Source organism: Hyposmocoma kahamanoa, unplaced genomic scaffold, assembly GCF_003589595.1.
Source record: "Hyposmocoma kahamanoa isolate Upper Pololo Valley unplaced genomic scaffold, ASM358959v1 170, whole genome shotgun sequence".
NCBI lineage: Eukaryota > Metazoa > Arthropoda > Insecta > Lepidoptera > Cosmopterigidae > Hyposmocoma > Hyposmocoma kahamanoa.
In genome coordinates this window covers 778,352-796,339 of record NW_020653614.1, presented here as the reverse complement: position 1 = coordinate 796,339, position 17,988 = coordinate 778,352, and the positions used below count along the sequence as shown (strand labels likewise).

Below are 17,988 nucleotides of genomic sequence, written 5' to 3'. Positions count from 1 at the left end.
CGCCGGGAGTTGGTTCCACAATTTGATGGTTCGGCATAAAAACGAATTGCCAAACTTTTTAGTGCGGGACGGTATTGAACTGACCGTCCAACTGTGGCCTGTAATTTCACCAGCACTCTTACCCTTCAAAACCGGAACACGGTTATTTTATTTTTTTATTTTAATTTATTGGAAGACCAACGGCTCTCTTATAGAGTAAAAACTGAAATAATTATGGAGAGCCTATTATAGATCCTCACCGGTAGACACACATTAAGTAAATGAGCATTGAATTATAACTATATAACTACTAACTATACTATATATATACGTTTTCGCAACACTTAAAAAACAAACTACTAATAAGACGCTTCACCGTTGCCACACCAGTGTTAAAAAGGTCAATGTCAACCTGGTTGGACATTGAAGCTATTACTCGCACGTAAGAGATACGCATTCCGCCGAAAATTCGAAGAGGCCGTTGGTACGCACAAAAGTGAATTAAACCTAAAGGACTTTGTAGGGGATCTAAGAGAAATCTTGGACATGAGTTCCGGGGAGTCTACGGCATCGGAAGCAATCCAAAGTATCCAGCGGCGCAACTAGTCATTCTGGGGGACTTTAAAGCACACCATCAAGAATGGTTGTTCCCATACCAGATGACCGATCATGCTGGGGGAGAGAGACGCGAAAACTTGCGTTATTATTAAGCCTTTCCCAGCTTGTCAGTGGCGCCACAAGGATCCCAGATGTTGAGTCTCATACGGGCAATTGCTCGGACCTACTGCCAACAACTGGTCCAGACCGATACTTGGTGGTTGTGGATGCACCATTCGGTACATCCGACCACTGTCTGGTGAAAGCTGTATCCGTATATTCCCCACCCGATCACGGCCCCAGTGGTACGAGACGGGTGTGGCGATACAGGTTAGCAGACTGGAACGAAATGCGGAAATTTTTTGCTTCACATCCCTGGCAGGCTTGCTTTACTTCAGGAGATTCGTCAAGCTGTGCTGATGCTGTAGTTGAGGCCTTGCGATTGGGCAAGGAGTATTATATACCATACTTCGATGCACCCAATGGACCCCAAGCTTGTCCATGGTTTAACGCTGACTGTAGTCGTCCTGAAGCACAAAAACAGTCTGCGTACCAAGCTTGGGCAGATGCTCGACTACGCAAAGCTCCGAATACTCGGAATCTGAAGAAAGCCTTTAATAAAGCCGCCAAGAAGAGCAAAAGTGTGTTACGCAGGGCCAAGTTCGACCATGTGCACCGCATAGCAGCCAAGCTCGCCTCTTTTCCAGCACGCAGCAAGTCCTTTTGGTCCCTGGCCAAGGCGGTCGAAAAAAATTTTAGTAGCCACTCATTACCATCTCTGCTGAGGCCAGACGGCTCGCTGGCCCATACTGCGGAGGAGAAGGCGAAGCTCTTCGCCTCACTCTTTGCAGAGAGTTCGCGTCTGGATGCCGCAGGATACCTACCACCTCCTTTACCTCAGACTGGATGCAGTATGGCGCCAGTTCGCCAAAAAGAGGTACTCAGAACTCTGCGAAGTCTAGACGTGCATAAAGCTGGTGGGCCAGATGGAATTCCAGCAATAGTCCTGCGTAACTGTGCCTGAATTGTCTCCTATTCTCACACGCCTGTATCTTTTCTCGCTTGAGACTGGTGCAGTTCCCAGGTCGTGGAAGCTTGCAAATGTGCAACCAGTGCCTAAAAAGGGAAGCAGAGCTGACCCTGTCAACTATAGACCTATCTCAGTCACTTCCATACTCTGCAAGACTATGTAACGTGTACTTAACAACCGTCTCCTGTCGTACCTTGAAGACAACGATCTCCTCAGTGATCGCCAGTACGGATTCCGAAGAGGGCGATCTACTCGGGATCTTCTTGTGTATGCCTCTCACTTATGGAGCGAGGCTATAGAAGAGCACGGCGAAGCCATTGCAGTGTCTTTAGACATTTCTAAGGCATTTGACAGGGTCTGGCACGCAAGCCTTTTAAGCAAGCTTCCGTCTTATGGGCTTCCCACTGATCTTTGCAATAGGATTTCAGATTTCTTGAGTGAACGTTCGATTCGAGTGGTCTTAGAAGGCTACTCTTCCGAACGTAGGGCGATAGATTATAGATAGGGCGATAGAGTTCCTCAGGGTTCTGTACTGTCCGCAACCCTCTTTCTGCTGCATATAAACGATATGTTGATTCCAGGTACCTTTGGGTATGCTGATGACAGCACAGTTGTGGACAGGTACTTGACCAATGCAAGGGTCAGTGGAGAAGGAATCCAGTCTTGTCGAGAGTCCATGGTTAGTCGTTTGAGTTTGACACTTAAGGCAGTCTCCGATTGGGGCGATGCCAATCTTGTCAATTTAATGCTACCAAAACGCAGGCGTATCTTTTCTTCACTAAACGGAGTGCCTTTCACCTGACTCCGACTTTTCGTGATATATCCATACCGATAGCCGACCGTCTTCACCTACTTGGAATGGACCTGTCTGAAATCGTCCAATCTGAACTTCGGCAGTTACATTGAATCCATGGCCAAAAATGCAGCCAGGAAACTTGACATCCTTTCCAAGGTGAGGCGATACTTCACACCGGGACAGTTGCTTCAGCTGTACTGCAAGCACAAGTCCGGTCGTGTATGGAGTACTGCTGCCACTTATGGGATGGCTCTGCTAAATACCAACTGGCCACCTTTGGATTCAATAGACAAGCGTGCTAAAAGGCTTATAGGTGACTCGGAACTAGTAGAGGCGAAGCTGCAGAGCCTTGAATACCGCCGTAGAGTTGCCAGCTTATCGGTATTCTACAGGATATATCACGGAGAGTGTGCGATGGAATTGCATAATTTTATTCCGCCTTCCCCTTTCCATCATCGAGAGACTAGATGTGGGCGGGGGTGCCACCCCTATGTTGGGAATATTCCCCGGATTCGCACGAAACGTTCCACATTTGTGTGGCGAGCGGCTAGGGAGTGGAATTCCCTGCCTGCAGACTTGTTTCCCGAACGCTATAACTTGGACCTTTTCAAGGCGAGAATGAATAGGCATTATTTAGGTGTGCATGCTACATCCTCGACCTCATCGTCACTTTCCATCAGGTGAGATGGCGGTCAAATGCGCACTTATTTTTTATATAAAAAAAAAGAAAAAAACATCTAAATTTATTATATAGAGATGTAAAAGTTCTTGTTAAAAACCTTTTACATCTCTTTATAAACATTTTACTTACACTTTTTTTTACTTTACATACTTTATTAGGACAAAACAAAGAATACATAAATTATCATATTAACAAGAAACATCGGGAATAAATATGATATCATGATACATCATATCGAAGACTTACAATTAATTAAATAAATATATTTTCCTTTGAATGCAGACGGTTCTTGTTCATTTGTTCATTCCACCTTTAAACAGGGTGTAAATTGGAGACGGGGCAGCACGGCCAGTCACCTTAATCGTTGTAGTTACAAAAAAACGGTTCTAGAATGAAGGTTCCATGAATTTTGAAGATATTTTGATTGACATTCACAAAAATGTTTTTGAAAAAATGGTACAGTCAGAAAGATAAAAGGCAATTTTTACAAAACTTGTTTTTATGCCATTCGATCCGGTCTCTGTTAAGGATCAATAGTCGCTATGGGACCAACAAAGGTAAGAATACTCGAAATGTCAGAAATCGCAAAAAAACTTTTTACCATACATATTTATTTAAAAAAAATTATGTATTTTGTATTTCAAATCGAATCGAAATTCAGATCGAATGGCATAAAAAAAAGTTTTGTAACAATTGCCTTTTATCTTGCTAACTGTACCATTTTTTCAAAATCTGTGAATGCCAATCAAAATATCTTCAAAATTCATGGATAGTGTTCTAGAACCCTTTTCCTGTAACTACAACGATTAAGGTGACTGGCCTTGCTGCCCCGTCTCAAATTTGCACCCTGTATAGTACGACGCCATTTAACCTCTAATCACTGTTTGTCTAAGATCAAAAAATTTTGTTTTCAGCATACAAGTAATGCCATTCGGTTACAAAACTATATTTCCTTGAACAGATTCATCAGTACCGATTAATGTTTACAAGTGTTAATTTCTTTCCAGTGGCGGTCTCTCCAACTTTATCTACTACGTGGCCCTCCCGGATGATATGTCAAAGTTCTACAGGAACAGGCTGCCTTCAACCGGTTCAGAAACAGAGCAATCTACTCTCACCCGACAGATGTCTGAAAACGTAGGCGATGAGCCCAAACAGGTCAGTTTGATGCTACAGTTACAGGTAGACCATAGTTTCCCAAAGTGGTCCGTACCGCCCCCCAGAAGAGTCCGAGAGGGGCGGTAGGGGCCTCGAAAGCAGTTGGGGTTGTTTGTTGTTGCATTTGAAAAAAAAACTGAATTGTCTATATAAACTACACTACATATATATCGGCGGTGGAAATTTGAAATGACGTAAGGAATATTTTGTCGTAATGGAAAATGTCCCTTAGTTCAAAATGTCCCTTACGACATTTCAAAATCCGATACGACGAAATTATTACCCTTATATCGTCGATAGAAATTTGAAATGTCGTAGGGAATATTTTGTCGTAATGGAAAATGTTCCTTACTACAAAATGTCGCTTACGACATTCAAAATTGGATTCATCGACGAAATTCTTATCCTTATATCGACAGTTGAAATTTTAAATGTCCTAAGAGACATTTAGTCGTAAGGTCATTTTTCCTTGTGATTTTTTGTGTTAATATGAAAAATACGTGTTTTCTGTTTTTTTTGTGGTGGTGGGCGTTGGTTTTTTTTATATTGCGTAAATTACCGGTGAACCAAAAAGTTTGGGAACCTACGACGTGACTAATTGCACATTTGCCGGAATAAAACAAAAGTGACAATGTAAAATCGTACCATTGTTGGTTTAATAAAGAGATCTTTGAGAGATAAGTTTAAGGAAATTAACATTCTTACACTAGCGTTACAGTACAGTATGATAAAAATCCGTGGTAGTAACCCATTTAGCTCATGGAGGTAGTCTCGATCTCTGTTGTTTCAAAACAAAAAAATATATTTTTTATTTTTATTTTTTATTTTATTTATTAATGGTAAACTAGAAGTATATACATTTATATTTCTAAATTAAACAACGAAGTAAGCTAAATAAGTTTACACTTGTAGAAATAAAGTAACTTAAATAAGTAAGCACTCTAATAAAAAAATCAATAGAAATAGAATTTTACAATATAACTTTATAAAAAGACTATCCTAAGAAATAAAAAATACTTTCCTAAGAAATAAAAAAGAAGTCGCTGAGTAATTTTCTCGCTGTGACAATTTTGGTATTGAAGATATCAATATCTATTTTATTAACTAGGTTATTGATGTTGTTGCAAGCTCGCAGCAGAAACGAATTCTTTCTGTAATTGGTTGAAGCTATAGGTATGTCAAATACTTTGCTAACCCTGAAATTACTTATTAATTATATATATTGTAAGTATAGATTTTAAGACTTTCGTGGTTATTCACTAAATGATTATCACTAGTATCAGGTTTCTTACCACGGTATGACTTCTTTTTATTTTCCCGATATTTCGGAACGGTTGCACGCTCCATGGCCACGGGTTGACTGGACGGCGACAGATGACAGCTTTAAGAGCAGACATATCTGTCTACCCTCTTGCGCTGTCGACGACTACCTTCATCGCGATTTGTTGTGGCGTTACCATTGTCACTCACTTTTTTCACACAAACCACACTCACTGTATCCACACGCGAAACTGAACTCGAGGTGTTTTTTGTTTTTAGTACTGCACGCACTAAGGACCGGATTCCATGCACTGGACAGTTTAAAACCATCATCACGGTTAAATGTTTTGTACTTCGTGATCTCGATGGCTTCTCGTACCAACCGTGGTATGTAGTGACGTTCTGTCGAGAGTACCTGGGGGCTATGCAACTCGATCCAGTGGTTAGTGTCAGTCTGTGTGAGATTTTGTGCTATAGCCGACTTCTGTGCATCATTGTTTTTTAATGCTCGGATGTGTTCCTTCATACGATCGACAATTGTTCGTTTAGTCTGACCGATATACGAGCTCCCACAACTGCAGTTCACTTTATAGACACCCGGTGTTTGTAAAGGAAGGTGGTCTTTTGGTGAACGTAACATTTTTCCTATTTTAGTTAAGGGGCTGAAAACAGTTTTTATGGAAAACTTCCATCTAAACCTGGCTATTTTATCTGTCACCCCTTGTACATAGGGCAGAAAAGCTGGTAGTCTCTGTACGGCAATTTGCTTCTTCCTTTTGTGTATTGGTTTAAATGTTTTTATTATGTATCCATTCTGTCGCAAAACCGTCTTAACGTGCTCCTGTTCCTGTGGTAGGTGGTGTGCATCACAAAGATCATAAGCTCTATTGGTTAATGCCCTGACGACCGAATGTAGGTGTTTTGGGTGATGATGTGAAGTGGCATGTAATATTTGTCCGTGTGAGTTGGTTTTCTGTACACAGAATGACCGAGTGAACCGTCTTGTCGGACTTGACTAATACATCCAAAAATGCAAGCGCGCGATTTTTCTGAATTTCACAAGTGAACTTCATTTTGTTATGGGTGTTATTAAGACGTGCTAAATAATTTTGTATATGTTGCTCCTTTCCTTCCATTATGCAAAATACGTCATCAACATACCTCTTCCATAATTTTATTGTTGATGGTGCTGACAGAATGGCGGCGTGTTAATAGTATTCCATCCAAATGTTGGCAACAACGGGAGCAACGGGACTGCCCATCGCTACACCATCAATCTGAAGGCAGTATTGACCATTGTACAGGAAGTAGCTCGTGTTTCAGCAATGTTCAAGTAGTTGAGCAATCTCCATTGGGATGTTATTTTCTTGAAGTTTCACTTTGATAACGTCGATGCACTCCTTTATTGGTACGTTTGTGAAAAGAGACTCAACGTCATAACTAACCATTGTCTCATTCTCGTTAACTGTGGTACTGTTTAGGATCTCAATGAAATGCCTGTAGTCCTTCACAAAGGAGTTCGTTGTGCCTACTAGAGGTGTTAGTGTACGAGACACATATTTTGCCAATTCAAACGTGGGTGAGTCTATCTGACTCACTATTGGTCGTAATGGTACGTTAGTTTTGTGGATCTTTGGCAAACCATAAAGCCTGGATATATTGTAAATGTTGAATGCGTACAAATGTTATTTACAAAGAGAAACCCCTAGAGTTTCTTGCTCATTCTTCTCAGAGAAATCTGCCTTACGAATGAGCGGTAGAGTTTAACCAATGTCACGATTTCAAGTGTAATAATGCTTACCTATGAAATTAATATTATTATGAATTTTTTTTAAAGCCATATATCGGTCATATTCAAGGTTACAGTTAGTACGCATCTTCCATCACGCAAAACCATCTTCGCGTAACATTAAATTATCGTGAAGTGTCGAAGTATAAAATATAAAGTCAGAAGTATAAATATAATAAAAGAAAAAAGAAGTATAAATATAAGTCGAATATAAATGGGACCACTTCTGAGTCTCTAGCCCTCTCTAGGGTCTCCAGGAACGCCTGAAATTGGGCCAGGGAGCGCTTTGGAGAGAAGTACCCCCCCAATTGGGGTGATTTCTCCCCACCTCGCTGCTACGAACCCTGACCCGCGCTCCTTCACCACTAGATGGATGAGTTCCCGGCAGTCGACGTCACTATGACCACCGTCTTCTCCCGATCCCCCGCCCAGGGGAACAAAGTATGGCCTGAACCAATAGGTCCTGAGCCCTGGCGCAGTGGTTGAGGTTGCCCTGCAGTATAATATGGTGGCGTGCTGGCATTACTGCTCCATACTTTATCCCTCAACAGGGGGGGGGGGGGGGGGCTTGCTACACTTTTCACCAAAATCGGCCGGAGTTATCGCGTACATATATGTATAAAAAAGTATACACTGTCGAATTGAGAACTTCCGCCTTTTGTTTGAAGTCGGTTAATAAACTGAATCCAGCCGGGTCGAAGGATTTTTTCTACGTGTTCGATCTTTGTATTCATAATTGTAACAAACGAGTGGAGTATTTCACAAAAATAATTTAATGTCATGGTGGTCAATCTTATAATATTCAATAACATAAAAATTACAATGATTGTTTTTTTTTATTTTTTTTTTATTGTGACTCGGCAAAATGGCTGCACCGCGCCTGATGGAAAGTGCGAATACAGTCCAGAGATGAGAGTAACGGATGGAAAACACAAATATCTTCACTCCGTCACTATCATTTTGCCGATCTGGCCAAATGCTTCTTCACACTACGTTTGAAGGACCCGATGTTATAGAGGGGAGGGAATACATGCGCCGGGAGTTGGTTCCACAATTTGATGGTTCGGCATAAAAACGAATTGCCAAACTTTTTAGTGCGGGACGGTATTGAACTGACCGCGACATCCATAGTAGCTGCTGGTAGCTGGTAGCTGTAAAGCCGGGTTTTCACTATACGAGTAGGCTCGGATCGAGTTCACTTGGATGGTTACTCGGACGCCACTCGTAACGTGTAAACACGAGTTTCAAGCGCACTCTGACACCTTGTTTTTTTTTTGCATCCGATCAGAGTGGTCTCGGACGCGGTTCTATTCTTACGAGTATACTCGGATCATAAATGGCGCCAGCTAAGAAAAAATGGAATTAACGTGACAATAAAGGGTTTTAAACGTGTTTTTATCTTTCTTTCCACTTCGCCGATAAAATTATTTTGAAGAACTCAGCTAACTGAGTTCTGACTACAGTTCATGACTAATCATGTCTTAAAATCCATTTTCTGGTCCAAAGTTTTCTCTTGCTTTGTTTTTTCCCTTTCATGAGTTTGTACTTCAGGCATTAAGATATCTTTAACATATCTGATGCAACTCCTCCACCTCGCAGCAGCAGATCAGTCTTCGTTATCTTGATTGTTCAAGGAAACAAATATACGAAATAAACCGAAATCCGAGTGAACTTCTATACGATCTAACTCGTACGAGCGCACTCGGTCTGAGAGTACTCGTATAGTGAAAACCCGGCTTAAGGCGTGAAACACACAGAGAGCGGGTGCGGTTCGGGCGCGGGTCCGGTCGGGAGTCGGGAGCGGGTCGGGATCGCGGCGGATCTGATTCCGTGTATTTATATGGACAACAACACACCGAGGGCGGGACTAATAAAATTATTTCATATTGCTTACAGGTTCTTCTAAGGATATATGGACAAGTGCACGGCGAACGCGCAATGGATGCCATTGTTACGGAGTCTGTGATTTTTACACTGCTGTCTGAGAGGCGGCTTGGACCCAAGCTGCATGGAGTCTTTTCCGGAGGACGAATTGAGGAGTTTATTCATGTAAGGCTAAGTTTCTTTACAAATATTGCTACCACAGTACATGATTCCCATTTTCTTTCCAAAAGCTATTCGCTTCCAATTACCTATCACATAGTTTCCCAAAAAGGTCCCTACAGCCCCCCGAGTGGGCGCTGAAGTGTCCTACGGAGGCGGTAGGGGCCTCGGAAGCAATTGTGGGGCGTTGATGCTGCCCATGGATGCTACCGCATTTCAAAAAAACCTGAATTATCTATATAAACTACACTACATTTTTTTTTTTCCTCGTGGTTTTTTGTGTTAAATTAATATAAAAAATACGTGTTTTCTATTATTTTTTGTGGTGGTGGACGTTGAAATTTTTTTATCTTGCCTAATTGGGCGGTGCGCCAAAAACTTTGGGAACCTATGATCTATCATTAAACTACACGAGCTATTCCAATGCGAGCTTACATTTTAGGAATCACGCGCTGACAATTAATGTGTATAAAATAAGGACAGACGGAGAAAATTTGACACTGAATTTAATAACTAGGACTTCAGTTGAAAACCAAAATTATGCAGGCTGTCTGTAATTTTAATAAAAATATCTCCACATAATTAATAAAATTATATCATGTGCAAAGTTAGATATTTTATTCTCCTTTATTTTAGTCTGTTTTCACGATTTTATGTGATCGTGTATAGTACATCTTATCGTGTAACAAGTTAGCACATACTTTAGACAATATCCTTGGTGTATCTTATTTTTTGTATGAGCGTTATTTAATAGTAAATACCTAAACAATTTGATATAGTACAACTGTTTTCCCCGCTTCTCCACCGATGGCTCGCCTTAACAAATTTTATACATTGCCTAATGCACGTTCGGCATTGTATAGAATACCGTTTTTGTCATTGTGTAGAATATCAAGTTGTTATCCCCGTTCTCATCATCTTCATACACACATCCCTCTCGCACATACTCTTCTTACAAAATTGACGACATTGACAGATAAAAAAGGATAAAGAAATAAAGGAGAAAAAATACGGATAGAATAGAATAGAAGAATCGTTTATTTCATGTTATCAATGTCACAATATTACAATTGGAAATACAATGTCAAGGGATAATTATGATCGTCAGTAATAAAAGTATAATAATAATAATGAATATAAAATAAAGTAGTATAACTACTGCTTGTCGAATAAAATAAAATGAAAATTGTTTCAAAAGAAACTCATCGACACTGTACAATTCAATATCCAATAAAAGGATTTTTAGTCAGGTACAAAACGTTTCCTCGTTTCTAACACTTTTCAGGTCTGTGGGTAGATGTTCGTAGAATCGGGGACCTATTACCCGCGGATTTCTAGTTGCAAGTTCGGTACGATGGGCAACGGATTTTAGTGTTCCCGCGTTTCGTAACGCTCGGCCTCCGCCCGTACGTCGCTCATAAGTAGCCAAGTTTTTAGGCGCATAAACTATTATATCATAAATATATTGTGAGTACATGGTCATTATATTGTATTTCTTAAAAAGGTTTCTGCAGGTCTGACCCTTTTTTATGCCTACTATTGTTCTTAGTGCACGTTTTTGAAGAATAAATACCCTAATCGACTCAGTTGAATTACCCCAGATATATAAGGAAAAGAAATACGGATATTCATATTTAAAGTTACCTCACTTACGAACCTCATTTAGGAAGACTTTCGGAAATAAACGTGTCGCTATCTTCTCTCCCGCTATTTCATTACACTCCACGTCACCGCCGTCAGACCTTAAGGGACCTTCATATCTAGGGTCTCCATACCTCGGAACTCACCTCGTGTTTGTTCTAGGTATTTTGTAGATATACGGTTACATACATTGCCGATAAAATAGAGATATAACAAAAGTAAGAATATTATGAAGATTTCCGTTACGATTCGAAATTCTCAAAACCCGATACCCTTCGATGGAATAGTGGAAACAAAATTGTAAACATCATGAGGCAGCCTCATAAACCTTCACAACCTTCGGAAAACATATGAATAGCCTAAAACCCTCGCCTGAGAGGAGACCCTTGTCCAGCAGTGAGACGTATAAATGGATTGATAATGACATGACATGAATGAGTTCTTCAAAGTATGCATATTGGTAAGAAAATTCCAATTATGCCTAAGGCGTGTCACCGGATAAGAGGGAAAATTTGTTTATTATTCAATAACGGTCTTGCAAAAAATATACGTTACACTTAAGGATACTGTCTAAAGAAAGTGCTAATTTGTTACACAAGCGGATGTACTTTAGCCGATCACATGAAATCCTGAAAACTGACTAATAATATACATCTAAAAATATTTATTTAAGAATTAAATATCTAAGTTTTATTGATGTGATATTCAATTTTTTTTTTGTGAAATTACTCCACTAGTTTGTTATAATTATTAATACAAAGATCGAACAGAGCACTCAGAACAAAATCCTTAAATTTTTTTGAAACCTCAAGAAGGATTGCGAAAGCTGACCCAATAATTATAAAATCAACGACGAGTCGTTCATGGACTTTGCTAGTATAATTTTAAGTTTTAGTTTATGCCTAGTTATGAATACATTTTTGTATATTTTTAGAAGTTGGGAATAAAGAAATTGTAAAACAACGTGTTTTAGAATAATTAATAACGCAATTGATTGATTGACTGAATGTGTACCTACCTAAAGTATTGGTTATTTTATAGTACACACATAAAACATTAAAGCTATAAAATACCTTATTTTTATCATTAAAAGGTAATGACATAAAGTAAAAATTAAAATGCACGTTGTCAAAAACACTGGGTCACAAAATACACGGAATGTCGCCATCCATCTTTTTGTTTTCAACTGAAGCCCTGTTAGTTATTAAATACACATTTATTAAAAAGCCTGAAAATAGCTCAAGGGTCAGTCGCCTTCGGGCGCTTGTCAACGTCGGATTTGGGGACCGCCCCCCCAAACCTTACCTTCTAAAATCTAGGCCCGCGTTGAAATACCTCTCCTTAATTATCATCGTTCAAAATATCAGAAAGAAAATTCCCTTTATTTGTGCTATAGACACTGAGTATAACGGTTATATTCCTTTTTTCTAGGCACGCCCCCTTCTGACCAAAGAACTAGGCGAACCAGCACTGTCAATGAAGATTGCTGAAAAAGCAGCCGCTATACATTCCATGGAAGTGCCTCTGTCCAAGGAACCTTACTGGATGTGGAAGACTATGAACAAGTGGTTAAAGACTGTCAAGGAGGAACGGCTGGCGAATGGTGCTAAAGGAAAGGTAGGCAGTGTTGGGCGGAAGAATTCAAATTAAAAGAATCATTTATTCCATAGGTAAAATTTTTACACTTGCAAACGCGCGTTTGCATCGCTACAGTTCTGATTTATAAGCTATTGTATCGATGCAATTGCGCGTTTGTATCTTGAAATTTACTCGTGATTTTTTCTTTTCCAGAACGAACAAGAGAATGAGATAATCAAACGTTTTAAGACGATAGAGTTTGATAAAGAAATTGAGTGGCTGAAGAAGTTTCTTGCGATTGTTGATTCGCCGGTTGTTTTCTGCCACAACGACTTGCAGGAAGGTGAGTTTATAAATGTTGACGTTACGGACGCGTCTACGTTACTATGGATACGTCTTAATTACCACAGACGCGTCTACATTACCACGGACGCGTCTACATTATCACGGACGCGTCTACATTACCACAGACGCGTCTACATTACCACAGACGCGCCTACATTACCACGGACGCGCCTACAACACCATCGACGCGTCTACATTACCACAGACGCGTCTACATTACCACAGACGCATCTAAATTGCCACGGACGTGTATGCATTGCCACAGACGCGTTTATATTGTCACAGACGCATTTATATTGTCACAGACGCGTCTCCAGCCTGACTTTGCTTCTGTTTTTCAATTATTTTCGAGTTGTGTTTGCATTTGTTAGAACTTATTATAGCTGGGTAGATGACAGACAGATCCTTCACGCTACTGCTATTATTAACCAATTTGAAAAAAGGAGGTTCTCAATTCGTTTATAATTTTTTTTGTGTGCATTTTACGCGATGCGACATTTATTAACCGATTTCGATGATTCATTTTTCAAACAAAATATTCCACTTCTAAGGGTTTCGACCGGATGATTTGAAACCCAGGTTATATGAGTAAAATAAATGTATGATAAAGAATTATAATTATTTTTATTAAAAAAAAAACCGACACTCAAGATTTCGTGGAATTACACCTATTTGCCAAGGTTTATTGAAATCTGTTACTTTGCCACCCTTAGAGGTGGAATATTTTCTAAAAACTGAAAGATACCAGGTGTTAATTGCAGTAGAGTTCGTCCAGGGTAGTACTACCAGCTTTGAAGGGTAAGCGTGCTGGTGAAATTACAGGCATATGGGACTTGTCAACGCATGTCTCGGGGTGACGGGCGTAGTGGCAGTGCCCCTCGGATCTTTGCAATTTAAAGCTCTGAGTGGTAAAGCAACTGTCATGGACAGGCGTGTAGCTTTCCATTAGTCACTTGATATTATAAAAAGAAGGTGCAAATGCGTACATACGACACTTTCAAATTTTCAAAACTGGATTGCTTAAATATCTTCTGACACTGCCCTAGTCTGCAACGTGTATTTACTTATTAGTAAGTATAAGTTTAGTAGTTGTAGGTATACTATATCGTTATTTATTATTTGACAAAATATAATGTTCTTTATTGTTTTTCTATACAATTCAAATTTTGCTATTGGCAACGCGCCCCGCTCTGATTAGTTTCCCTATATCTGAAAGGTTGTCTGGAGGAGATCGCTCTTAGCGATAAGGCCGCCTTTGCCCATATTAGTTTTAATTTGTTCCTGTTTGTGAGCAATAAAGTGTATATCTAGGTCAGTTGTTGGCGCTGTACCATTTCAGCCTTCTAAAATGTGACTTGAGAGATGATATTTAAAAGTGATATAACGCCCATTTGCCCGATGAGTTGCCAGGATTGGATGACCCTTATGTCGTCTCTATTCCTGGTTATATACTCGATAGATCCCACTGACTACCCATTAACCGATTTCAATAGAACTTGGCAAATAGATGTTGTTCCAAAAATTTTTACGTTCCATTTTTTTTTTATAAAAAAAGTTATTGTATTGTTTTTATCACCAGGCAACATCCTATTGATAGAAGATGAACCAACAATGGCGGATGAATACGAAACAACTTTCGCTCAATCATATCCGTCATCAGACCTTCCGGAGCAGGAGAACAATCTTACATCTCCGAATAAGTCACCGAATACGCAGATGTCACATATGTCTCTTACATCAATTACTAAGTCACATAATCGACAAAGTATGGAAATGCTCGAGAGAACCACTACATCTAGGTACGTAATATTTATTTTTATTTTATTATATTCTTAATTTTTTTGTATTTATCGCCTTAAGAGTCTATACTACCTTAGCTCGAATTTTTCCTGTATTCAATCGATTCTATGTGTCGAGCGGTAGGGACACTGGCTTTATTCGGAATTTTATTTTTTTTAATTTCAACAGAAATAACAGCCATTTCAATAAATTATAATATATATAAATATTATATATATATATTTATATATATTATACTATACGTGTTCTATTTAATTCAGTTGTGTTTTCTCTATCATGAAAATTTTTAGAAATGCATGTAGGGCCACCTAGATTATAGTTTCCCAAAGTGGTCCTTACCACCTCCCAGTGGACGCTGAAGAGTCCTAGATAGGCATTAGGGGCCTCTGACGCAATTGGGGGGCGTTGATGCTGTCCAAAAGTCCAAGGTTTTAAAATTGTCAAAATTGAGATTGTACCGATTGCCAGTTCACAGTCGTTATGTCTCAGGGTGACGGGCGCAGTGGCAGTGCCCCTCAGATTTTTGCAATTTAAAGCTCTGCGTGGCATAGCAACTGTTTGGACAGGCGTGTAGTTTACCATCAGTTATCAGTCACTTGATATCATAATAAAAAAAGTACAAATAGGTACATACGACGTACACAGTATACTATTTAGACCATTGTTTTAGCCTGTTTTCCGAAATTTATATGATCGTGGAAAGTACATCCTATTGTGTCACAAGTTAGCACGTTCACAATATCTTTAGGTTTATTGTTGAAATTTTTGTTTATCTTGTCTAATTGGGCGGTGGACCAAAGATTTTGCAAACCTATGATTTAGATTGTCAGATATCGCACCTTGAAGACGACACCGTCACTAAACGAAGCTCTCGCTTTTTCAAATTTAGACTCAATTTCAGACACTTTAATGACCATGTCCCATAAGTTGACTTTTTTGTTTAGTGACAGTATCGATTTGCACGTGGGTTATATCCATTGACTTACAAATAAATGGACGACGGGTCTAATACAAAAACCACGAAAAAAATGTCCCAAGTCAACCTATTTAAACGTAGTGACATGTAAAGGAATACGAAAAAGCTAAAACGTTGAATTTAAATTGTAATGTCATCGCAGTACTGTCTAATTTTGCTTGCTTCGCTGTCAGTCGAACAAATGAAGACTAAAGTGAATGACGCTCTGTATACGATTTTAAAGCCCTATAAGTTCGGACACTTTTTAGCGCGGACCCGACGTCCATATAATTGTAAGTCAATGGTTATATCCAATAAAATATTATTATTTAGTATTATTTAATATAAAATTAATGGTCTTGTTCTAGAATTCCATTCGTCACACATATCCCCTCATCCAATCAATACCTAGACCACGAAGATGCAAACACGTCGGACTCTATTCATAGCCACATCTCCGACTCCGGCGAACCGAGACTTGTCCTCATTGACTTCGAATACTGCGCCTATAACTACCGCGGTTTCGACATCGCGAACCACTTCCAAGAATGGGGCTACGATTACACAAACCCAGAGTACCCATTCTATCATGAACTTCAGGAAAATACACCAACTTTGGAGCAAAAGGTAGGTTTAATGCAATAATGGTAACTTTTATTGAATATCATGATGAGTTTTTACTACCACGATGTTAATTTTTTTTACGAAAATACTGTGCTATACTCTAGCCAAATTCAACGTAGAATGTTTAATAACAAAACGTGTTAGGCAACCAATGATGGCATAGGAAAAGAACATTTTTTTCAATGGGCATTATTGAAGCTTGCTTTGCCCACGGCCTCCTCCCTTAATCGGAATTTAAATAGGTAATAAACGTAATGGTAGTTGAAAAGAAACAAAATTGCAAGATTTTATTTGATATTAATATACCACATTATATCATCCAGCATCTATTTCCGATTCTGGACTTGAATACCACCAGAACTCGAATGTTTACGAGCTCTCCCTTCAAATCAAAAAGTCACTAGGGATGACACAGTTTTATAAATAATTAATTGCTGGTCATTTTTATGTAATTTTAGGTGATTTGAAACTTCTGTTGAATAATATTCATTATAAACAAGACTTCAACATTTGGTATTATCCATAATCTAGTTGAATTTCGTAGGAAAATATTGAAATTTTGGTAACTGTGAAAGAATCTGAGATGATAACCCTAAAAATCATATGTACAATGTACAATTGTAACTGCCTCCGTGGTAACCGTTCGGCCACGGAGGCAGTTACAATTGTACATTGAATTTGCGCAGAGTTATAAATCAGTAATACACGTGCTACTGCACGAATAATACAAAGATCGAACACTCAGAAAAAATTCCTTCGATCCGGCCAGATTCGAATCGACGTCTTCTAGCAAACCGTTCCAGACGCCATGCCAACTAAGCCACGGAACGAACCAGCGGACCTCACAAAATTTTCTATGTGCTTGTTGTCGGATTTTTTATCTGGTTTTTAACGACTTTTTTGGCGGAACGCCGTCTATGAGGAGTCTATGAAAGTATTTCGTCACCCAGTCAGTACCTTTACAGCTATCAGCCCTGGCTAGAGATGTCATATTCAAATATTTTTTATGCGATAACTCCACTAGTTTGTTATAATTATTAATAGAAAGATTTTGAACATTTACAAAAAATTCCTTCGATCCGGCCGGATTCGAATCGACGTCATCTAGCAAACCGTGCCAAACGCTTTGGCAACTAAGCCACGGAATGAACCAAACTTCTACTGTCCAGAGTTTATTCCCATACAATGAAACTGAGTCGATCAGCATTAAAACAAAAATTAATTTTTATGGACAATTCACGCTTGACCAAAAAATTCATTATACCAAAATTGTTTTCACAAAAAAAGACAACGGTGCCTAAGACAGTTTCCTTGTATTTTCTATGGTTTCGGATTTCCCCATACTGACCCATTTAAAACAAAACACTTTACATTAAAATATCAGAATATGATATTACTAGGTATATTTCGCTATACAATATCTCAAAAAACCAACTACGGACTTTACAATGCGAATTCCAAGTACTTTCTGTGTAGTAGCCTCCTACAGCTTCTCCATAGAGAAGTACCAACAACGTACTGGCAAAATTTTTGCTTAATGATTTACATTAAACATTTTATATTGAATCAATACAAGTACTACAACACAAAGATAATTACATAAAACAAATCACATAAAAACAATTTAATTATTATGTTATTAGGTTACCAAAATTGTAACTTCTTTAAAAAAAAAACCGACTTCAAAATTTCGTGGAATTATATATATTTG

General features: G+C 39.0%; 1 protein-coding gene across 3 annotated transcripts in view; it reads left to right on the top strand.

Moving 5' to 3' along the window:
* The window catches only part of LOC113225698 (choline/ethanolamine kinase), a 56,909-nt gene that overhangs the window by 26,034 nt on the left and 12,887 nt on the right, over positions 1-17,988 (top strand). For all 3 annotated transcript variants that reach the window (XR_003310035.1, XM_026458100.1, XM_026458099.1), the window contains exons 3-8: positions 4,092-4,242; positions 9,188-9,340; positions 12,407-12,592; positions 12,767-12,896; positions 14,478-14,697; positions 16,022-16,280. Coding sequence is in view for 2 of the 3 variants with exons in the window: in XM_026458100.1 (XP_026313885.1) it covers positions 4,092-4,242; positions 9,188-9,340; positions 12,407-12,592; positions 12,767-12,896; positions 14,478-14,697; positions 16,022-16,280 (1,099 nt within the window). In the remaining variant the exon portion in view is untranslated. The remainder of the gene's footprint in view (positions 1-4,091; positions 4,243-9,187; positions 9,341-12,406; positions 12,593-12,766; positions 12,897-14,477; positions 14,698-16,021; positions 16,281-17,988) is intronic.